The following is a 25,697-nucleotide window of genomic DNA, read 5'->3' as shown; positions in this document are numbered from 1 at the left end:
CATAATCCTGATTATTGAATCTCAAAAGACGAAACTTCTTAAAGTCAAAATTCCTAATGTTTAATACCCTACAATCACAATAACAGAAATCATAGGAGACATGTCCTAAAAGAACAAAACTAGATATTCATCCTGATGAAGACTTCAGAATGAACTTAGTGACTGTGGAGTTCAGCCAGCCTTGCTGGATGATCTCCGTGCAATTGTCTGTATCTATCCCCACAATACACTTGTTTTTATATGTTGAAGTTTCCTTCTAGATTTCTTTTTTAAAGTTTTCCCACTATTTTAAATTTTCAGCACTATTTTTCACAATTTGAGGCTATGCAATTCATATCATAATTTCTAATATCAAATGCCATATCATTTCTAATTCTAAATTATGTAGAAAGTTTTAGAGAGTTCTAATTTGTTAATTTTTTTTTTTTGCAGATTTGACTCCACACAATTGCACGGTCACATCCTGGACTTTGTGCCTCAGCATCACACATACATGGTACAAATGTTGAGACTTCCTGAATAAATGAAGAGATATCCTCTGTACATCTGCATTTGGGAAAGAGAAAATTTCTCCAGATCTCAGCTCTCTGGGTGACTCCATATCTGGTGGTCACCCATTGAAACTCATCATGGTTTTCAATTGATTGAAGGACTTAAATTGCTTATCATAGTATTTCTGATGACTTCAACCATAAAGACAGTTGCACACAATTGGCAACAATACTGGTATGCATTGATACATTTTGCATTTTGATCCATTGCTTCATGAGTATAGTTTGTCCACTCACAACTGTTATGCTCGTGCAATTGTCACTAGTGTGTGTATATATGCTTGGAAATATATGCTGTATTATAGCCTACTGTACTGCACAAAGTAGATTGCAAACTGTTCTGCTGTGTTTTTATGGTTTTTTTCAAATAAACCCCCTTTATAAAAAAATACATATCTTTTACATAATTTAAAAATATTTTTCCAGAATTATATTTTCAGAATTTTGTTTTTCTGGGATTTCAACATTTGGGATTATGGTGTTTGAGAGTCTGTCTTTTGGGATTAGAATCTTTTGTCATTTTTGTCAGTGCTCAGATTAAACAAAATGCATATTCATTTGCATACACAAAGAATGCTGAGGAGCTGCCATCACATTTCCACATTTCCCTGTTGGGACCTTCCTGCCTCAATTCCTGTCATCCCCCAGCTTGCAGTCCCTGAGTACCTGCAGATCTGTCAACACAGCTGCACCTGCCTCGCACAGAGGAGCAGGTGGAGGAAGGGGAGGCAGCTGAAGCCCAGCGGCTTCCCTCTCTCTTGGACAAGCCATGTCACCTGCTTTGATGAGGAAAGCAGAGCCTCTCCAAGCAACCAGCGCCCCTGCTCCACTCAAACTCTTGAGGGGTCAAGCACATGTTTAACAAGAAGAAAACACTGTTTAATTCAAGTTCCAAAATTTGTTTTTCCATTCTAAGTTAGGTTCTTAGAAAATATTTATTTTTCTCACAAGTTAGAAGGGAACAGATAGCGTGTGACATGGGCCAAAGTGTCCAGAGTCAGTTCCACCTTCACCTCATACAGTGTGGGACCTTGGAGAAGTCACTGAATTCCTCTGTGATGGAGTCTCCTCATCTAAACCAGAGGAATGCTGGTGATACATAACTTCTATACCTGTCATGAAAGTTAATAACAAGAATATACATAAGGCATGTAAACACTGACACTTTGCAATTGCTTTGTGTTTAACTCTGATTATCACACTTCTTTCTTAAAATCTACAATTGTAGTGACTAAGCTAAAATCTCCATCACTTCCAGAAAGATGCTACTCCATTTGCTAGAAATCATCTATGTCTGGATTATTGCTAGACATATATTTTTGTACTAGGCCACGTTATTATAAGAATTAAAGAAAGAGTAAAGAAACATGAAAAGTGGCTCAACAGCCAAAGACAGGTTTATTTTGGAGAATAAACCTGAGAGGTGCTTCTGGCTGAGTTAGGTCAGAGGTGCTCTCTCTTACTAAGAGTTTTTAAGGATTCAGGTGGGAGAGCTTATCACAGGTTCAGAGTATTTCTGTGTCTCTGTCTTGCTTATCTGGGAGGGAGAGTTTTGTGTTTGTTGCCATACATCTGCCTGAAGCTGCAAGCATATCCCCAAGTCTGCTTTTAGCTTCCCTATCTTCACGCACCTAAAGGGAAAGGAATGTGCTTATTAGGGCCCACTGTTTTACTGGGGCCCATTGCATGAGTGTGAAGCTTGGTTGTTACCCCAGAGACATTCCCCCGCTCCCTCTGTGCCTGAGCCGTCTTATCTGTGTTTTACTATCTGCTCTTGCTGGCTGTTTATTGTTAGGAGAGAAGTGATTTCCTTGGCAGACACAGACATGAGGTTAGAAAGGGAGCTGGAACTTTAAGTGGTTGTTTGTCTGAGATGAAGGTGCTCCTGCTCTGTCAGTGATTTACATGCACATGAGTATGAATGTGCCTGTTGTAGATCTAGTTTAGATGTAGTTTTCTCAGTATTTCAGTCCAAGGGATGGTGTGTAAAATAAAGTGACCCACTGCCACACAGGCCTTTCTTTTGCTAGGCATTCTTTTCCTTTTGCCTGAGCCCCTAACCATTTCTCTCAAGACAGTCTGCTAGTTTCTTAATCTAAAGAATATCAGTAATTCAGAAAAAAAAAAAAAGTATTTTATTTAAGAGCCACCAATCTTGAGATCCTGTAGTTTACATGAACTGTCTTTCAAACTGTTTGCCATTTTGCTCTGGGCACTTAGTTCTAAAATGTAAAATTGTGCTTAGAGGGGAAGGGAGAGGAGATAGAAACGGTAATTATAGTAGCTGATATTTTTAGAAATTCTCTATGCGTCAGACTCTTTGCTAACCATTTTACCTGGGTTATGTCATTTAATCTTTACAACAGATTTCTCAAGTAGGCACTTTTATACAGATAAAAAACTTGAGGCCAGGGAGATTAAATAAATTGACCAAAGATGCAGAGCGCCCAATTGATAGAGCTGGGATTTGCCCCAGGTGACACTGCAGAGATGCTGAAAAAGGTGCTACACCACAACAAGCACCTTGATCCTCTACTTCGTGGGCTCAAGACTGCAGGATATTGCATTTCATTTAATCCTTTATACTGACAGTGAGCAGGACATCTGTTCAAAATACTTGCTTTTTCTATGCCATATTGATAATATAGCAGAGAGATTGGTTATGTGACCTCTAGGTTCTGGCTGCCTGGGTCCAGACCTCACCTCTACTGCTTTCTGGCTGAGTCAATGTCTCAGATAGGAAGAATACATCATAAAGATGGAGAAGTCTGAGAAAGGCCTTCAGTTCACCTACGGTAACAGATCATAACTGCTAGGTCCCTAGAATCACTTTTTAAAATTCTTATTTATTCCAGGACACATCACAAAGCTGTTTCTATCTTACTCCACCAGCGATTCCATGTGTCCCTCAAAGTCTTCTGTAATCTTCATTCATTAGACCCCACGTCATTACTTCCAACCTTGAGATAAAGTCCGAAATGAGCTTTCTTTTGAGAAATCTTTTTAGATTAATCAAGAGTTATCTCACTCTTAAATTTTGCCTAAATTAATTTTAAAACAGACTCTGCTCTCTGGTCCTATTCAGCTCAAATATGCTTCAGCCATTGCTTAAAGTTAAAGGGAAGGATTTCCATCAGATTGTGACGTGGATATGTGTATTTCAGACCCACTGCCTTATCAGTCTTTAGAATTATACCGTATCTGTTTGTTAAACTCCACAGTGTAAGTGCAAATGAAACCCACAGACAGCATCAGAGCTCCACAAGCATTAACAATGAGGATAGAGGATAAAACAAGTTTAAAATTCAAGCATCTGCTAAGTCTGAGCTGCAATACAGTAACCTCCAGTGTATGTGGCTCATGAGCACTTTAAATGTGGCTAGTCAGTATTGTGGAATGGCATAACAGAAATACACAGAAGATTTTGAAACTGGTACCTTTTAAAAAGCAAAATACTTCATAGTTCACATTGATTCTGCATTAAAATTACAATCTTTTGGATGTATTAGTTTGACAAAATCCATTATTACAGTGTATTTCACCTGTTTCATTTCACTTTCTCCATATAGCATCTGGGGATTTTAAATTTCATCTGTGGCTCCCATTATGGGTTGTGTTATATGTTATATGGTATTTATAGCACTGCTCTAAATACCAAGGAGCAGGTTTCTGTTGGTTGTGCATGTGGCAGCTGAGTTTCAACTCCCCTCCACCCAGTCCCCAGCATCATCCTCAACAGAGTGCAGATGCTCCAGGTGGGATTAGCTCCTGAGCAGGTGCACCTGGGATCATCCTCATGCTACATATTATCTTGTTCCCTTCAAGTGACTTCTAACATGTACCTGCTCTCTTTAAACCCTCTCCACCTGTCCCTTTTCTCTTTTGATGCACGCGTGGGAAGCTTCCCCCAGTTACTTTTATTTTTTCTCTATGTTTTCTTGGAATCCACCTTTACCTATCCCCATCACCTCTTCAATAATCTTTTCTTGAGTGACAAATGTAAAAGCCATGTAGTAATAAAACTAAATCAAAGAAAGGAAAGACTCTGGGCTCTAGATGGCTCAGATAAAACAATGAAGTAGTGTCATCCCTTTCTCTAGCTTGGAACGAAGACAAACTTTCCCAGACCATTAACAAAGCTGACTAGCTCTTTTGATCTTAATTATTTTTCAACTAGCTTCAGTCAAGTGCTGCCTAGGAAAGGATAGTTAGGTCTAATTCTGGAGTCCAATATTAGAAAGACCAATTGCCTATATTTTTCACTCATGAATATAAATATTTATATTCATTCATGAATATATTTTATATATTATATATTAAAGATGTATATTCATGAACATATATTTATATAAATATATATATATATAAAATATATATTTATATTGCGACCTCTAGGGTCAGACTGTCTTATATAATATATATATATATTTATTTATTTTTTAAAGATGGGGTTTCACCATGGTGGCCAGGCTGGTCTTGAACTCCTGACCTCAAGTGATCCACCCACCTCAGCTCCCAAAGTGCTAAGATTACAGGCGTGAGCCACAGTACCCGGCATAAATATAGATTTATATGTAATATAAATCTATATTTATATAGATTTATATTCATGAATATATATGGGAACATATATATACACACACATATATGAATGTATATGGAATAAATATGCATATTCCAATAGCATTTTTATTGGAAATAAAGGTACAGATTTAGTTTGTTCTATGTGTCACTATTCATTTGCTTATCTCTTATTTATTTCAGATCTCAGACAAGGAAGAGAAGTGTTATTAAACAACCTTCTAATGCAGCAGAAGTGAATAATATACTTAATGATGCAATGCTGTAAAAATTACAGGAGGAGATGTTTTCTAAGTACAATTTTGTCCTGAGCTAATATGTCCATCACTGTAGATGCAGACAAGGACATGAGCAGCCATACTCAGGTTTAACCACTTCCTTCCAAAGCAGGATTTTGTAGAAAACATGTGAGGTGAAACTGAGGCATGGGAAGGTGTCAGGAAACAGAGTGCTCATTGAGGGTGCAGGTAAAGGGAAGCCTCTGAGGCTTTGCAAATGTCCTAGAAACCATTCTGGAACCCTCAGGGAGAGGAACATGGTAGATTTGGGGGAAATGAAGGCAACGGGGTTACTGAAACCTGTGCCAAAATGACAACTTACTGGGGGAATAGACAACTACAAACTTTAGGAATCACAGAAAATAATTGTATCCCACACATTAAGTAATTACGTCTAAGTTAGAGAAGCAAATCAGTAGCCTTCGGAAAGAAAAACAGAGTTCATTCAGGGCAAGAATTCAAATGGTTAAGAAGCAGAAAATATCTGGATTATTGTGATGAAAGCAAGAGTTCAACTAAGCAAGAGAAAAATAAGGATCCTTCAAAATTTTAGAACAAATAAGTAGCAGTGTGGCAAAGATGGGACAGTCTTTGACCAAATCTGTGTTTTCCTTCTTCCTGAACTCACAGATGCTTCCATTTCCTGGCTTTCTTTGCAGTGAAATGTGGCCGCGTGGCTGAGCTTCAGCCAGTGCAGCGGATGTGCAGGAGATGTAGACTGCGTGGAGGACCTGCCCATCACAACTCAAGTTCTTCCCTTTCAGCCAACAAGATGGAGCAGGCTGGAGACCTTCATGGAAGCCAGATGTGGAAGATGGCCATCTCGAAGTCACCGCTGCCCCAAAATTTATCTGAACCAACTACCCATCATTGAGACTCATTGTGAATTTAACACGAGCAAAGAATACTTCTGTGTGAGCCCATTAATACTGCACTAATGAAACAAGCAGAACAAGAATGCCCCGGTCAAAACGTGAAACAAAAGTAATTACAACTTCATTATGAATAACTGAGGCAAAGCCAGTGCTCATCTGGACTCTGGGTTGAGTGACATTAGGGATTGTGATGCTGGAATCACAGAAGAGGAAGTGTAATGAGAGGCATATGCTTGGCTCTGTGGTGAGCAATATTCACACAGTTATCAAAATGTGAATGCTTACTGCTTTTCAACTTTTACAAGCAGCCTTTAGGTAAATTAAGGAGGACTTCATTATTATTTAATAAATTATAAATGCTAACATATTTGATATTACAAAGGCTCTAATGCAACTGAGAGAATACAGAGGCCAAAACGGGAGAGAAGATACACTAGAAAGAGGAGGATATTAACAAGAGATGCTACCAAAAATTAAAGAAATGTAGCATAAAGGATCAATTGTATTATTCCAATTCATAAATATAATGGACAGTAACCAAGACACAGGAAGCAGAAGTGATGTAACATATTAATACTCATATCAAGGTGTCAAATGATAAAGTTTACAATGGATAAAGTAAAAATAATACTTTAAACGTATTAAATAACAGACAATAATAACCAAAAACTAGAAATGGTTAAATGTTATTGAGTCTGTGCATAAGAGTATGGATACGCTGATGGAAGTTTTCTTTTTGTGGTAAAACTTTCTTTATTATTAAATTATTTAACCATGTTCATACGTTACTTAACTTAAATTCTGGTGAAGGAGGGATGAGATCACCAAAACTGTAGCTGACTTGTTATAATGTCTAAGTCAGAAATTTAAATCAGAGGTCAACTCAATTTGAGACTTTAATTTTTTATTACAGAAATAAACATATTTTCCCTGCCCATTTCTTAAGGTTCTTTGAGGTACAAGCAGGATCTGACATTTATGGGCCTCGGCACGTTCCTAAGGAGACATTGTATAAATGTGACTGCCAGATGCCTTACCATGGTGGTTCCTTGGATTTGCACATAGGATGCTGCTCCAGGCTGCTCCGTGAAGCACAGCATATATAAACATATGTCGTTTATGACAGCTTGTGATTGGGAACTTCCAGAGTATGACATCAGGGATCTCAGCTCTGCAATGCTGCTGACAATTGTTTTAAGTAAAGTTTGCTAAAACAAAGTGTTCCATCATAGAATAAATAAAAGCATGTAAAAAGGTGGTGCTCAGGTGAGAGGGAGCATGAATCTCTGTCTGAAGTAGAACTGGACTGGGTTAGGCCCGGCTGGGTTCAAACGGCCTGATGCCTCAGTGATGCCATAGGTAGAATTAGGCAGCCTGGGTAAGATCAGACTGATACTCACAAAAATAAGATTCAGAATTGGAGCAATGGAATCAAGGGGATGCTGAAGGGGCCGCAAAAGATGATGAACTGTAATTTCCCTTGGCGTGTGAGCTCCTGTGAAGAAATCCACCCGCTCCCTTGGGGAGTGTTTTGGATCAGATGTTAGCTTTCTCATGGAGGAGGATTTTCTGAATACAAATACTTACTCACTTCCTTTCTACCTTCTTGTATGTCTCTAACCAAAATCCAAAGACAGTGGACCATCTTTCATGTTTTCCAATAAGGAAGAATACCTTTGTTCTGGATTCGATACTCTATTTCCCCATAGTGTCCTGGAGCTCAAAGTAATTTATAATCTATCCTAGGCTCTACCTTATGATTTAAAAATTTATGACTTAATAATGAAGTATGGGAAACATAAAGCAAATTAAGAAGGCATTCAAATCAAGAGGCAAAAAATTTTTCATTGAAACTATCTGGTTGCTTCTTTCTGTTTTCATATTTTGCCCCTAGACAGACATCATACCCATAAGAAATGAAACAGTAAATCCTTTTAAGGACTGGTAGAGCCTGGCAATAATATACAATAAATAAGTTGAATTAAGAAAGATACAGATATTAAGTTGAAAGTCTCACGAATAAATAAAGAAAAGCTGAAAGATTACCTCTCCAGAAAAAGAAAATTTGAGGTCTCATTTTTAATGTCAATTTGATTCTTGTTCCCTGTTTAAGGGACACAGCAAAGGTGACTGACCTCTCATTTAATTCTGTACTAATTACTTTCTAGTAATTAAATATACCAGTTACAACTTTTTCTTTAAAGAGCATCATGACTACATATGTAATACATTTAGGTGTCATTATTCAGGTAAAATCTTGCCAACTGGAATAAAATACAAACTTTTATGACACTGGCCAAGGTCATTGTAGAAGGAGACAGTCATGCTACCGTTAGGAACCCTATAACGAAAGCTGACGCTTCAACCAATTTCTGCAAATAAATAAGTGTTAACAGAATGTTGTGGAAGCAGAACATATGCTCATTTCATCCATGTGAATTGTCTCACTCTATTTGGCTGAAATTTATATCTCTCATAGATATGTCACATTTATACATTTATAAGAATTAGATCGGTTTTTTCCGTTATACTCTAGTTATCCAAATCCATGAGAGAATGTGCTGCATCATTCAAATTTGTTTCAGAAAATAATGATATGTAATTGAATGGCCTTTGAAATCATACTAGACCATATATTGAAAAAAGCAAAATTTAAATATAAATTTAATAATCTATAATACAAAAGAATAATACTTCCTGTGATGAAGGCAAACCGATCTCACTGGAATTTAAAACATAGGTGGCAGCATAGGAAAGACACTTAGCTGACTGTTATGCCAACTTTGACTATATAAATGATTATGGAAATTTCTTCTCCAATTAAGAAGAAAACCATTGGAGGATATGTGAGCAAAAACGCATAAACAATAAAGGAAAATACCAATGATTTAAGCTAAGTTTTAATGTCACAAGGAACTAAGGATACTGCCCCTCACAGTTTTAAAGGTGGTATCTTATCTCCTGGAACGTTACAAGTTAACACCTTTAAGACATTATATCAAAATATAAAATACCAATCAAATAAATGCTATGTGAGACACCAAGGAACTTTTTTCCCTTAGAGAAATTGTAAGAAGGGGTTGCAACGGTAAACTAAAATTTGGACTTAAGTTTGAACTTGACACATGAGTAAGATTTATGGCTGCAGGGAGATGACAGGGAGACTCTGTGGCAGTGAAAAAGCCTGAGCAAAAGTTTGGAATTTGGCATGGTGTGGTATGCTGCTGAGCCAATGCCAGAGTCACTTTGATTTTCTTTTTCTGAGAGTGAGAATGTAATGGAAATAATGGCAGAAATAAGGAAGAAGAAAGAATATATTTAGGATGTCCCATGACACTGCTCTTAAATGAAATCAATTAGTTGAGAAAAATCTGTGGAAAGCAAGGGAAATGGGATACAGGTTTAGATTTTGAGGCCACCACTGTTTTGAAAACATAAAGATGAAAAGTAATTAATAACGATTACAAGAAACGAAGAAGGACATAATAAACTTCAGGAACATGCAGAGAAAATGAGCATTTTAGGAGAAATAATGGACATTTATAGTAGGAAGTAGTCATCAGATGAATTTCTCCAGGATAGAGGACTAATTTGAAGATGATTAATCCCAACTGTAACATCTATTAGCAGGAACAGCCTAGGCAAGTCACTTTTCCTACCTGATGTCCAGATTCCCCACCTATAATATGAATCTTCTATGAAATACCTACTTACGAAGATTAATTTGCTAAAGTAGTGCCTGGCTTATAATAAGGGGACAATACATACTAGCTTGTGGGGTAGTGGTGGTGGCAGTAGCAGTAATAGTAATATGACATTATGAATATAATAAGCATCCGGGATATCTCATAAGACTATAATATTTTACAAAAAATAGGCAAATATGCAATAACTGGCAAAGGATAAGATAAAAGCATACCGAAGGAAATACTATAATGTCACATAATGACTTGCTGTGGAGGCTGTGAGTTGGCATGATTACAAGCCTAGATTAAAAGCCAGACTTGTGTTTCGGTCTTAACATTTACTATCTCCGGAACATTTGGAAATTAAAACTCTATTTCTTTACCTTTTAAATGAGTGTTAATAATTATTACATTAGTGGGTTATTGTGAGAGTTAAATGGTATAATCCAAGTGAGGTATTTAGCACATTTTTTAGCATCTCATTATGACTGCAAGAAATATTAGCTACACTTTTATTCTTGTACTCCAAAGACGAGTTTTTCTTAGAAAAGCCAAAACCTAGGAGTTGAAGTATGCTCTTTTCTAAAGTCATTAGAAGAGTAAAATAATTTTTTTGGAAAATGTGAAAATTGCAGCGCTCCAGGTTAAGGAATTCTCATCTCGCCCTGAAATGTGACAATGAGCACTTGGAAGAGAATACTAACTTACAATCACCTTATCTAAGAAGACTGAGAGAGTTGAAAGAGTTCTTAAAAGATACACATTAAATGATCAAGGAATATTTGTAATTTTTCATAAAAGGGAGGCACCAGGCATAGAAGGACATAAACACTGGCATCAAATCTTTGAATCCTACAACAAGAGGTGATGGAAGTAGGCAGAAATCCATAAAGACTGAAAAACAGAATTGAAACAACTTTGGATATTGGGGGGATATAATAACAAGTTGTATTAGTCTGTTTTCGTGCTGGTGAAAATGACATAGCCGAGACACAGTAATTTACAAAAGAAAGAGGTTTAATGGGGAAGACTCACAATCATGGTGGAAGGCAAGGAGAAGCAAGTCACGTCTTACATGGATGGCACCAGGGAAAGAGAGCTTGTGCAGGGAAATTCCCATTTTTAAAACCATTAGATCTCATGAGACTTATTCACTATCACAAGAAGAGCATGGGAAAGACCTGACTCCATGATTCAATTATCTCCCACTGGCTTCCTCCCACAACATGAGAAAATTGTGGGAGTTGTAATTCAAGATGAGATTTGGGGTCAGGGCACAGCCAAACCATAACATTCCACCCCTGGACCCTCCCAAATCTCATGTCCTCACATTTCAAAACCCACCATGCTTTCCCAACAGTCCCCCAAAGTCTTAACTCATTTCAGCATTAACTCAAAAGTCCATATTCCAAAGTCTTATCCAAGACAAGGCAAATTCCTTCCTCTTATGAGCCTATAAAATCAAAAACAAGTTAGTTACTTCCTAGACATAGTGCAGGTACAGGCATTGGGTAAATATAGCCATTTCAAATGGGAGAAATTGGCCAAAATAAAGGGTCTACAGGTCCTATGCACATACAAAATCCAGCAGGGCAGTCAAATATTAAAGCTGCAAAATGATCTCTTTTGACTTTGTGTCTCACATCCAGGGCATGCTGATGCAAGAAGTGAGTTCCTATGGTCTTCAGCAGCTCTACCCCTGTGGTTTTGCAAGGTACAGCTTCCCTCCTGGCTGCTTTCATGGGCTGGTGTTGAAGGACTGCAGCTTTTCCAGGTGCATGGTGCAAGCTGTCAGTGGATCTACCACTTCGGCATCTGGAGAATGGTGGCCCTCTTCTCACAGCTCCACTAGGCAGTGACCCAGTAGGGACTCTGTGGGGTGGGGGTGGCTCCAAGTCCACATGTTCCTTCCACACTGCCTTAGCAAAGGTTCTCCATGAGGGCCCCTCCCCTGTAGCGAACATCTATCTGGACATCCAGGCATTTCTATACATCCTCTGAAATCTAGGCAGTGGTCCCCAAGCCCCAATTCTTAAATTCTATACACTCACAGGCTCAACACCAAGTTAAAGCTGCTAAGGCTTGAGGCTTGCATACTCTGAAGTCACAGCCTGAGCTCTATGTTGCTCCTTTCACCCACAGGTGAAGTGGCTGGGATGCAGGGCATCAAGTTCCTAGGCTCTACACAGCATGGTGACCCTTGGCCAAGCCACAAAACCACTTATTCCTCCTAGGCCACTGGGCCTGTGATGGGAGAAGCTGCCATGAACACCTCTGACATGCCCTGGAGACATTTTCTCCATTGTCTTGAGGATTAATATTTGGCTTCTTGTTACTTACACAAATTTCTGCAGTTGGCTTGAATTTCTCCTTGGAAAATGGGATTTTTTTTCCTATTACATTGTCAGGCTCCAAAGTTCATGAACTTTTATGCTCTGCTTCCCTTGTAAAACTGAATGCCTTTACAGCACCTAAGTCACCTCCTGAATGCTTTACTGCTTAGACATTTCTTCCGCCAGATACCTCAAATCATCTCTTTCAAGTTCAAAGTTCCACAACTCTCCAGGGCAGAGGCAAAATGCCAGGAGTCTCTTTGCTAAAACATAACAAGAGTCATCTCTGGTCCAGTTCCCAACAAGTTTCTCATCTCCATCTGAGACTACCTCAGCCTGAATTTCATTGTCCATATCATTATCAGCATTTTCCTCAAAGCTATTTAACAAGTTTCTAGAGAGTTCCAAACATTCCCACATTTTCCTGTCTTCTTCTGAGTCCTCCAAACTGTTCCAATCTCTGTCTGTTACCCAGTTCCAAAGTCACTTCCACATCTTTGGGTATCTTTTCAGGAGTGTCCTACTCCTAGTACCAATTTATTGTATTAATTCATTTTCACAATGCTTATTAAGATATACCTTAACCTGGACAATTTATAAAAGAAAGAGGTTCAATAGACTTACACTTCCAAGTGGCTTGAAAAGCCTCACGATTATAGCAAAACTCAAGGAGGAATAAGTCTTGTCTTACACGGATGGCCACAGGCAAAGAGAGAGCTTATGCAGGGGAACTCCTCTTTTTAACACCATCAGATCTCAGAGACTTACTTACTATGATGAGAATGGCACAGGAAATACCTGCCCCCATGATTCAATTACCTTCTACCAGGTTCCTCCCACGACTTGTGAGAATTGTGGGAATTACAGTTCAAGGTGAGATTTGGGTGAGGACACAGCCAAACCAGATCACAAGTAGTAAACTTGTGGACTTTATCTAGTCCAATCATGGTTTTTTACATACATGTAATATTACATATTATTACATATTACATGTTATTACTTACAAATAACATGTAGTATTAAATGCTATTGTCACATATTACATGTTATTTGTTACATATTAATAACATGTAATATTGCTTTCAGCAGCAGAATGAGCTTACATAGTACAAGTCAGCCTCACCTGTCCTCTTTTCGTTTAAGTGGAAACTTTTCTAAAAGCAGCTGCAAAGCCATTGCCCTGCCCTGGAGTCTGCTCCCCAGCCCCCTTGTTGCACTGTACCTCTGCAAAAGGGAGCTGGGAAGTCCCACGATGCACCATTTCCTGGGCTAACGATGCAGGTCAGGATGGCATGGCCTTCCAAGATGTAGCCAGAGAGGCAGCTGTACCGGATTTTGTCTCCTATGTTGAATCTCGTTCCATGGAGAACTCCTTTCAGAATTTCTCCAGGATTTCCACAAGTGTGACTAGGTAAAACTGTTGGAAAGAGGAAAAAAAGGAAAAAAAAACACGTTAAATTTTCTATGGAGAGCCATTTATACCACAAAACAGGCACCATCTTTTGATGATTAAAATGAGCAAATCTCTGGCATCAGAAAAATATTAATTGTTCCTAAAACTAAACTGAGAAAATGCCCTTTGATTTTAGAATATCTGCAGATTAATACTTTTATAAACAGTTTTATAAAGTATAAATAAATACATTTTGTCAAGAGAGAAAAATACAGTCCTGCTTATATTCGGTGTTCCAGATGATGTCTAGATTATATTTTTCTAGTGACAAAATTCTACATGCTCATATAGTGAGCAACCAGATCACACAGTAGACAATAGAAATCTGAAACAATGTTATCAGATAATACCGCAAGAGTGAACACTTATACCCTATTTATTTTTACGTATCCAGGACTGGTATGGTGTCTGATGCACATCATTATGCAATGTTCAATTAAGGTTTGATGGATAAACAATTGAATTCAATAAAAACTAGAAATCTCATTCATCGATCCATCAATGTATAAAAAAAAGATTTCACCACTATGTCCCAGGCCAGCAGCCAGGCTCTCCATTTATAGCATCTGATTCAAAAGTAAGTTTCAGTGCTAAGTTTTGATAACACATATACTCAATTCACTTGCATTTTGTAAACCAAGAATAAAATTGCACTCAGCCATCTGAATGGAACCTCCTCTCAGCCAGGGTCATTCCTGAAAAACTTGTTCAGTTAACCTGAAAAACTAGTTCAGGCCATGGTGGTATGGGTGAGCCAGACATGCCTCATTATATCCTCTTCCCTTTTAGAATTACTGATAGAACAGGCTCCTTAACTCTGAAAAGAAACATTGGCAATCTATTTTTGGAAGCCTGCTACCTGGAAGCTTCATATGCATGATAAAACATTGGTCTCCCCAGCCCTTTATTGTAACTCAGACATTCCTTTCTATTGATTCCATGTCTTAAACAATAACTTAACTCTTTCAATTAATTTCCAATATAAAACAGCAAACAAACAAAAAACTTTGACTCTACCTATGACCTGGAAGCTCCCACTTCCAGTTGTCCTGCCTTTTCAGACAAACCAGTGTACATATGATGTGTCTTGATTGATGTCTTATGTTTCCCTACAGTGTATAAAACTAAGTTGTGGCCGAGTCGCCTTGGACAGTTGTTCTCAGGGCCTCCTGAAAGCTGTGTCATGGGCCCCTGGTCACTCATATTTGGCTCGGAATAAATGTTTTTAAGTATTTTACAGTTTGACTCTTCATTGACAATTTCAATAATGGGATATTGATTCTGTTCTTTTGTGACCCTCTCACAATTTCCTCGATGTGATTCTCTATCTAAATCAATCGATTTGAAACTCCATTCCATATTCATAGAACATGATGTTGAACTGAAGTGGTGCATCATTCAGTTGAATGGATAAAAGTCATGATTGTCAGCTATCGTCTCCTTATTTATTGTTTAAATTTAGTATGTAATCAGTAAATTAGCCGTTCTTATTTAGTATTTGAATAAGCTATGGAACTTACCAGCAGGGAAATAAAAATATTTCCAAATAAAAATGTATTTCCAACTGAACAGAAGCCATTTTATGTCTGTATCCATTGTCTTTGCATGGGCAAGGGGGTGTATCTTAATATATTGGTATAATGTAGCACAATATTTTTTGCTTTCTTAGTTTTTAAACTGAGAAATATTTAGAACATTCTAAATATTCTAAAATTCTAGAAAATTCTAGAAAGGAATATGGGGAAGGAATCTCAGTTATTTTTTAAAGAATTTTTATTTATCATGACACTACGTAAGTACAAACCGAGCTATGTAGAAATACTTAGGAAATAAATACTAGTGCTTAGGTATTATTATTATTATTGACATATTTAGGAAATCTCCGTTTACATAGTCAAAGTGTGCTCAGTTCTACTTTTTAAAATTTATGAGAGCAGTCTACAAAAATCTGTTAAAAACACAACAGAAAACAGTTCAACATTATCTACAATAATTTGCGTTGTCTTTTTTAATAAGAAAATTCTGTATTTATTTCCACATTCACTATCCCGAAAGCAAAAATGTGTGCTGTTTATAGTACATTACAAATGACATTTGTAAGGAAGAAAAACTTTCCATTTTATCTGGGCAGCCCTTCAGATTATAACCCAGAATGCTTTGTCTGTCAGATGAGCCGAGAGCTCTTAAGGTCAAAGACGCAGGTTAAATAACCACCGTAAATGGAAAGAGTGAGAAACAGAGTGATTGATAGAGAAAGGCAATGTGTGGACAAAAATACGTTCGGTGTTTTTCTTTATTGTTTAGGGATATTTAAAATTAATAAATCCTCATGTCTTCTTAGGGTCATTGTTATCATTGTTAACTGTTATTAATAATTCTTCTTAGAAGGAAGCCGGGCGCAGTGGCTCAGGCCTGTAATCCCAGGACTTTGGAAGGCCGAGCTGGGCAGATGACAAGGTCAGGAGATTGAGACCATCCTGGCCAACATGGTGAAACCTCGTCTCTACTAAAAATACAAACATTAGCTGGGTGTGGTGGCCTGCGCCTGTAATCCCAGCTACTCGGGAGGCTGAGGCAGGAAAATTGCCTGAACCTGGAAGGCGGAGATTGCAGTGAGCCAAGATCGCACCACTGCACTCCAACCTGGTGACAGAGTGAGACTTTGTCAAAAAACAAACAAACAAACAAACAAACATTTTCTAATAGAAGGTGTCCAGATAATTGTTCCCCAAAGACAAGGGTTATCAATGACAATCTATCAAATCAGCCTGCTAAAGATAACCACAATGACCAGTCAATATTATGCACGGAAAATCCAAATGGACCACTCTGAAAATGGAACTTAGTCTGTGTGACTATTTTTTCTGTTAACAAAAAGCATGAAATTACTTTTTTTTAATTAGCTTTGGTATGAAAAATGTAATTGATTATCGTGCAGAAAGATCAACAGAACATTCTACAGTAATAAATGGTTGTGAGCTGCATAATGACAGCTCAGTGATAGGTCTCATACACAATGTCAGTCCCAGGAGCTTATGGCCTAGTGATGCTATAGCCATCATAATGTGGTAGCACCAGGTACAACTCACATGTTTGTGGGGACTCTGATGGAAGCAAGCCACCTGAGCTGCCAGTCATAAAAAAGTGTAGCACATACAATTAGGTTCATTACATGTTTGATGATAATAATGAACAGTTGTTACTGTTTTTTGTATTTACTATAATTGTATCATTATTTCAGAGGTTGCTTCTTCTACTCAAAAAAAATAATAATAATTTAACTGTAAAACAACCTTAGGTCCTTCAGGAAGAATTTCAGAAGGAGCCATTGTGATTCTAGGATATGATGGCTCTGTACTTGTCCTTGTCCCTGAAGACCTTCCACTGGGACAAGATGTGGAGATGGAGGATATCCTGATATCTCAAGATACTGCTGTTATGGACAAGCCTCACACTTTATTATCCACAGCATATTTAGTAAATTTTAAGAGAACTGAAGCCCTCCAAAATTGTTACCACTGTAATGTGCAATGGTATTTTCCAGCAGGGTAGAAATGTACTGACTCATACATTTTTGAAGGAAAAATATCATTAATAACTACAGGAATTTCCCCAAGAAGGATTCTGAAAAGAAATATGTATAAACACCCATCACTTCTAACTTTCAACAGATAGCTACTCCTATAAAACTGAAAATGAAAAATATTTATTCCATTCTATTTCATCAATTTAGAAAAGATACTTTTAGTAGGGAATAATTAAGGCTAGTATTAGAAGTAGCAAATGTCAAAGAAAAAAGTAGGCATCGGTGGAGAATGTGCCTGTTCTTTTGATGAAATCGCATTTCCATTTGTTGTATCTGATGTAAAGGATCCTTTCCAGGTGCAGTTGCAGCCTTTTATTTCACAGCAGGCCCACAATGAGCACTGTTACCATCACCACCATTTCATTATAACATTGATGAGAAAAATAAGATTTCTGACCAAGGCCACTGTCTGTTCTTTTCCATGTCTGCATGAGGTTTCTCCAGTTCCCTCCATATCCCAACAATGTGCATGATAAGTTCATTGGTATGTGCCCAGGGTCCCAGTGTAAGTGAGTGGTGTGTGTGTGTGTGTGTGTGTCCCCGCCATGGCAGGGTCTCCTGTCCAGGGCTGGTGCCCACCCCACCTGGCACCCTGAGCTGCTGAGACAGCCCTGACTACCCGCAACCCAAAACTGGAATAATTGGATAAATTGTTATTTTACTTGTTTTTATTAATCTTTCTCAAATGAATGTATAGCTCAGATCTATTTCAGTGTTTATTTCAAGTGCTTCTATCTTTAATATTTAGAATTTTGGCAATGTTTTGTCTGACCAGAAATATGCCATAGGAACTTTACTCTGGTTTATATCAATTAGACTGTGGGAAAATTGGTTTTTTCTTATGTTGATTTGCTTAGAGCTACAGTTTCCAAGAACCTACTAAGCACATGAAGTGAAGACTTGCTATAATAGCAATAGCCATCAGCTCCACATAACGGTCCAAAGAGTTAGAGAGGATAAAGAGGATGTCTATTTCTGGGGCAACTTAGACCACTTTAATGGTCTTCTTTCTTTTTCTTGTCTACAGATTTTGTCTTTACCTTAACATCTTGACACTTAATTATAAAAGAAATTGGAAAACACAAATCAGACACAGTCTTTGCAAAGTGCAAAGGATTAAGATGGGTATTTACAAATATTTCTTTTCAGAATCGCTGTTAAGGAGATTCTCATATTCAACTGACAAGGATTCTAATGGAAAGGAGAATGGCCTTTAGGTTTCTTCTTTTACATTTATCAGCTCTGTTTATTTACTGAAATTGTTTTCCCATCAGTATTGATTTTATAGAGGAAGGTGTGAAGATTGAATGAGATAAGAGGGCTCCAATTATCTGTTCTTTATGACTCTATGAGACTTTACTGTAAACAGCTGTTAATAGTTCTGAGGGCTCTGAATCATTCCAGGTTGAAATTGAATCTTTTTATCATTGTATATAAATGTTAATATATTACAAAGTAGATCATAAATTCTCCTATACATATATACAATAACTGTAATTCACATAGCTCATAGCTTAGTGGGAACAGAAAAAAAGTTTTTCAAAATTCAGTTGGACAATATATTATTTTAGAAAAAATAAATCAATAAATAATGTATAATTTAAGTCACTTTATTTCCACACTTGGCAAAAAAATGTAAATAAGTATCAGAGGCTTAAAATTAATTTAAGGATTTTAAAAGCAAAATAACTTAGCAAATGGGAAAAAATGATTAAATCTACCATTTAAGGTTTAAAGTTGCTGGCTGGTGACACAAAGTTATAAATTTATGATGTAGGGATTGGGACTTTTATCTTTAACACATTTCCTTTTTAAAAAGTTAAATTTTAATGTGAACAATATCAACAAATAAATAAAAATAATTAAGAATAAATTAGAATATTTTTTCCAGTTGCAAACATTAACAAATGCAAAATGCACATAGTATTATAAATCCATCAGCAATTTTATTTAAAAAAATCACAATACTTATAAATTGTAAAATATTGATGGAATCGTTTGTAGGTCTATGCAAAGATTTAAGACACAGACACAAAAATTGCCAACATTTGGTAATTCAGTGGTTGAGAAAAACTAATTTAAAAGCAAAGTCAATTCAACCCAATGTCATTTCTGCCAATTTCATTTTAACTGTATTTTCAACCAGCTTTTCTGAAGATTATGCCTGTCTGTTTGTGACTCCCACAAGTAATGAATACACATTAAGAACTCAGTAAATACTTATTGAGTTAAGATAAACTCTACTTTTAATTCTCTTCATTTCCTGAGCCATTTGCACGCTTTCCCATAGATGATTCAAGAAAGCAATTCTTATTTAGGTGATGGGAATTCTGTGCCCAACACAGACACTTGGTAATGTGAAAGGTTTTCTTGAAAGAGCTCTGGGCACAATTCTTTCCTCCCATGGCAGGTTTCCACCAGACCTTATGAAGCCAAGTTTGTGCACCAGGGCTTAAAACTTGAAACATAGGCTGCCATTCTAAACATGCACATGAAAATTTCCTTCTAACACTTAATTTGGTAAGTACATATGGTCACAATTCAGTGACTTAATTGGGCTCTCACATCAAACCTTTAACCCAGCTGTTTCGATGATTAAGTGGATGTCATATTAAATATCTTCCCAAAAGAAAAGTGAAAACATGATACTATAATAAAGTACAATATTAATATGCATTACTACATGGGACAAGGCTATCGAAAAGAAGTTTGAAATTCATCAAAGGAGCTGCAGCATTTTTTTACAGCATGTGTACAATCAGTGGACTTTCATGACGTGCATTCATTTGGAATCTGTGTCCCTTGGGGTTTCTGTCAGCTTCTTTACACTTTGCCTCTCTAGTAGTCTCCTGGTAGCTTAAGAAAATATAACTCCAAATACCCTCATGATGTGCACTTGCTATGTAAACCAACAATATCAGATGTGTTTGCTTTGGACTGTTTGCTGATGAAAGTTCTTCACTCCACTCTCTCTCCTGGCTTTGGGAAGAATTAGAAAAATCTGGCTATATAATTATCAGGATCACATCAAAAAAATAAGATTTTCAATTCTTGAAACCTGACATTTATTCTCTTTACTGGCCCTCTGAATACGGGCCAACCTGTAAGAGGAGAAGGTGCTGAGAAAGTACTTATGACAAAAGCAGTGAGGACCTCCCAGGAGGTGGCAGTCATGGGAATCACTGAATGCCTTCTATTTTCAACAAGTCTCATTCTCCAGGATGAGGAATGACAGTGAAAGAGAAGGACCTTATAGAAAGCATTGCTATGGGAAGTAATAGGAACTGCCTGAGAAGAAATAAATGAAGAAGTGAGTTGTAAATATACTTAAAGGTGGAAAAGGGTAAGGTTTGGCCAAATAAAAAAGGAAAGATAATTCTATGTGGGGGAAGCAGTAGTGGCAAGCAATTATACAAGAGGATACGGCACAGTGAGTTACAGTCACTAGATCTGGCATCAGACAGACTTGGGTTTCTGCTCCAGAAACTGATTTCATAATGTTGGGCGCGGTGGCTCAAGCCTGTAATCCCAGCACTTTGGGAGGCCGAGGCGGGTGGATCACGAGGTCAAGAGATCGAGACCATCCTGGTCAACATTGTGAAACCCCGTCTCTACTAATACAAAAAAATTAGCTGGGCATGGTGGCGCGTGCCTGTAATCCCAGCTACTCAGGAAGCTGAGGCAGGAGAATTGCCTGAACCCAGGAGGCGGAGGTTGCGGTGAGCCGAGATCGCGCCATTGCACTCCAGCCTGGGTAACGAGAGCGAAACTCCGTCTCAAAAAAAAAAAAAAAAAAAAAAAAAAAAAAAAAAAAAAAAACAGCAGGGCACTTGGTATAGGTTAAGCGTTCCACACATGTCAGTACTTTTTAATTGATTTTCCCAATTCTAAAGCACCATGCAAATTTTAGGGAAATAATACAGTTTTCAAAGTATACAGAGATTTTAACATAACGCAATTTCAGAAACAATATTTTTAAAAGTGTATCAGAGTCAAGGTTATCATTAAAATGCTAGCATAGTTGTAATGGAAATAAAGAAGGATATCCCAGTTTTTCATTTAGCAATATTAATGCTACTTCATTATCCCTGCCTTATAATAATTGGAAATACTTACATAATACATAATATGTGCTAGACACTGTTTTAAGTAGTTTGTATTTGTTAAGAATGTATATCAGTAAGTACTATTATTATGCCCATTTTAAAGAAAAAAAATCATGCTGCAAAGAGCTTAAGTAACTTCTAGGACACATAACTGGTAAGAATTGGTGGTAGGACTTGCATATGATGGATTCAGACTCCCCACTTGCAAGCATGACAAAAAGCTCTTTCATATGAAAATGTGGCTAACATCAAAAGAGATGATGATAAAGTGTCATTAGATCTGTAGTGTTCACAAGGGAGGTTTGCATAATAACAGGGATATATACATTTGGGAGAATTATGATGTTCTCTTAGGCAGAACTGAGGGCACAACTATAACGTAGTTTTTTTAAAAAAATATTTTAAGCTCTCCAGGTAAATTCATATAATAGCAGAAACACTGCAGGAGAGACTGCAGCAAAGTCAAAACAAGGTAAACGACTAGTTGGCAAATGGATTTAAAACACACAGACTGGACGTTCAAAAGATTTTGAATAGCACGTGGAAGACATTAGAAGCTCTGACAATTGAGAAAATAAAAATGCTGTTGCAAGATGATTTTGACTGTGTAAATGGCTTTTGAGGAGCGTAATGCATATTTGCTAGTGTGAATTAGGAAATAATCTTATGGTCTTACATTTTGACTTCACTAGTTATTCCTCATGTGGTCCTATATCTTAAAGTTAAAGGGAGACTGTCCTAATTTCACTAAACTAGAGGTAATAGTTGTTGGGCCGTTGCCCTTTTAAACACTAGAAAAATTAATCCATATACAAATTTCCACAAAACTATGACAAGGATAGTTAAATTCAAATCAAGTTTACTACTAAGAAAGAAGCAACATCTTTCATGCCTCAACCGACATCCAGCCTTAAGAATTAGCATCTATAAGGATCAAGCTGTTCCAAAAATATTCAACCAAACCCCAAAAGAATGCTCAAGAATATTTATGGGAATACAAAAATATTCAGCACCTGTCAAAGTGAGATTCACAATGTCTGGCATCCACTCAAAAATTCCTAAGCATGCAACAAAGTAAGAAGATATCCACAATAAGAAGAAAACTTGATCAATAAAAACAGCCAGAAACAAAAGAGAATTTTGAATCAGTGGACACCAACATTAAAACTTTTATTATCATTGTATTCCCTATTCTCAATCAGCTGATGATGGAACATGTTATCTAGAGACATGGAAAATGATAAAAAAAGAAAAAAGAAAGAAAGAAGAAAGAAAGAAAGGAAGGAAGGAAGGAAGGAAGGAAGGAAGGAAGGAAGGAAGGAAGGAAGGAAGCCAAAGACCCAGATTGAAAATCTAGAGTTAAAACCATCTGAGATTTAAAAATCTATGGCTGTTATTAAAGGCAGAATAGACATAGCAGAAAGCAAGATTAACCAACACATAGAGATAACAGAGAAAGTATTTAAAATGGAACATAGAAGTGAAAAGAAAGATTTCCAAACAAAAACAAAAGGGCACAGAGAATCATTGAATTTTGGGACATCTCCAAGCAGACATGTATGTGTAATTAAAGTCACTGAAGGCAGGGAACTCAAAGAAGGCAAAAACAGCAACAACAACAAAAGAAAACCAATTACCTAAAAATTTCAAAATTTACTAAAATAGTGAACTCATAAATACAAGAAGTTCAATAAGTGCAAAATGCAAAGAACCTGAAGAGCACTATATCGCACATGTCAAAATCAAGTTGCCTAGATACAGCAATGAAGAAAAAGTCTTCAAAGCAACCACAGTAGTGGGGGTAGGAATAAGGTTCTGTGCAGAGAGACAAAGATAAAGGTGCCAGCTGACGTGTCTTCAGAAAGAAAGAAACCAAGGGGAGATTGAGCAACTTTTAGAAAGTACTGAAATAAGGAATAAGCAAAGCAACTGTCAATCTAATAAATTTATGCGGCAAAAATATTTTGCAAAATCACAGGATAGAGATACACGTTCAGACATGTGAAAACTGAAAGCCCATCACTAGCAGGCCCATACGACAAGGAATATTAAAATGGGTCACTGCAGCTGAAGGAAATAGCATGGTAAGAGAGGCCAAGTACTAGGAGTGAGACCTGCATGGGGAAATATAAAATAGATTTTACTTTAAAAATCTGTTTAAAAGATTATGAGTTTTTTAAAGCCAAACAATATGTATTTTGGGTTTCTCACATATGCAGACGTGACAGAAATACCAGAGGGGCTGGGTAAGAAGAAAGGAGAGTATATTGCTGTATCTTTGCCATATAGAAGGTAAAGGAGTACAACATATTAAAAAAGAAGCATCAGTATACTAGCACAGTAGCTTATGGTAGAGTACTATAAACTCTAATGTCACCACTTAAACAGCAAATATGTCACAGCTAATTAACCAAAGGAAACCATAAAAAGAAGGGGGGAAAAGAAAATGAATCACAAATACGAAGCAAACAGCAAGGTGATAAAATGAAACACAGACACACCAATAAACATACGTAATGCAAATGACATGAACATCACAGTTGTAAGGTGGACAGTAGGAGGCTGGTTCAAAAATACAACCAGTGTTATGTTGTCTTCAGGAAAAAAAGTTTAAATATAAACCGACTAATAGATAACAGTAAAATGATGAGAAAACACAAATAGCTTTATGTGTGTTGCTGGGTGGCTGCCTTGAGGGGGAAATGAAGGTAGAATGGTCAAACTGAGATTCAATTACCTTAAAATAAGACTATTATTAATAGATACTATTGATATCTTGATGAACTTCTGTTTCAAACACTGGAATGCTTTATATATGGTATTTCAAACCTCACACGTCTCCAAATGAGGCATCATTACTCCAATTTCATATATAAAAATGATGACACCTAGAGAGGCTAAGCAACTCAGTTAAGATAGCAGAGATGAACCCACATCTGTATAGACCTATGATATTTCCACCACACCATACTGTCACAATTGTGTTAACATAATTGAAATGCTTTTAAATGCAACTGTAATGTTAGAAAGAAATAATTTGCCATAGTTTAACAGAAAAAAAACCAAGCTGAATAATTAGAAGACCCAGGTTTCTGTCTTTCCTTGCCCATTTCTTGTCTCTGTGATATTATATGTTATTATATTTTCTGGGCGTACATTTTCTCATCTTAACAGTAAGAAAGAAGATGAGAGTTGGGATGGACCCATTCATTCTAAAATTTTAGGAATCTGCACAATAAGTGCTGTTTCACATACATATAACTTCTGCTATTTTCTCATGCTTCCTTATTGCGAATTAAAAAGTTATGAAAAATTGCAAAGGAAAACCAGAGAAAGCATCTCTGAAAATTAACACAAAACTTAAAAATAATACATGATGCAATTCTGTTTATTAATTACTTGGTAGACCCTTATCTTAATAAGCTAAGGGCGATCTCAGTCTACTTTCTGCCATTCCAAGCTCTAAAATTCATTACCATAAAAGATGCTTAACTTGATCTGACTCAAGGGTCACATTTCTGGGGACAGCGACCCATCCAGAGGGAGAGAGGAGACCCAGGAGGATCAGGACGCTTCTTTCCACCTGTGGTTCTACCGCAGCAGAGCTCAGTCACTGGAAGGATAATTAAATCCAGGGCTCGTTTTCTTCTCTGGTACAATGAGAAGAGACACAGCAGGTTCCCTGGGAAGCTGACTGGGAGGGGATACCTGCAGAATCATAAGCAGGACAGAAAGCAAGCAGGAATGGGCAGAGAGAGAGGACAACCTGCAGTTCGTCAAGGCCTCAGCCAGCCCTGCAAGGAGCTCTCCTGCTCGAGACGGGGATTGGTCCTTCAGTGCTATCCACATTGGAGAGGCCATAGCCATCCGATTCAGCACAGGCCAGTTCCAGGACAGAGGCTCCTGCCTGAATGCATACCACCCTGGCTACGTACCACCCTGGCTGTTTACCACCCTGGATGTGTACCACCCTGGATGCATAGTACTGGATGTGTACCACCCTGGATGCATAGTACTGGACGTGTACCACCCTGGATGCATAGTACTGGACGTGTACCACCCTGGATGCATAGTACTGGACGTGTACCATCCTGGATGCATAGTACTGGATGTGTACCACCCTGGATGCATAGTACTGGACGTGTACCATCCTGGATGCATAGTACTGGATGTGTACCACCCTGGCCACATACAACCCTGGCTGCTTACCACCCTGGATGTGTACCACCCTGGCTGCTTACCACCCTG

At 37.5% G+C, this 25,697-nt stretch overlaps 1 protein-coding gene across 1 annotated transcript in view; it reads right to left on the bottom strand.

The window, feature by feature from the left end:
• CSMD1 (CUB and Sushi multiple domains 1) overlaps positions 1-25,697 on the bottom strand; it is a 2,129,340-nt gene that overhangs the window by 1,123,634 nt on the left and 980,009 nt on the right. The window contains exon 4 of the mRNA XM_064369795.1: positions 13,527-13,721. Within this exon, the coding sequence (XP_064225865.1) occupies positions 13,527-13,721 (195 nt within the window). The remainder of the gene's footprint in view (positions 1-13,526; positions 13,722-25,697) is intronic.

This window comes from Aotus nancymaae, unplaced genomic scaffold, assembly GCF_030222135.1.
Source record: "Aotus nancymaae isolate 86718 unplaced genomic scaffold, 86718_ANA_hifiasm-v0.15.2.pri h1tg000090l, whole genome shotgun sequence".
NCBI classification, from domain to species: domain Eukaryota; kingdom Metazoa; phylum Chordata; class Mammalia; order Primates; family Aotidae; genus Aotus; species Aotus nancymaae.
Note: the sequence above shows the minus strand (reverse complement) of the source record. Positions and strands in the feature narration are given on the sequence as shown.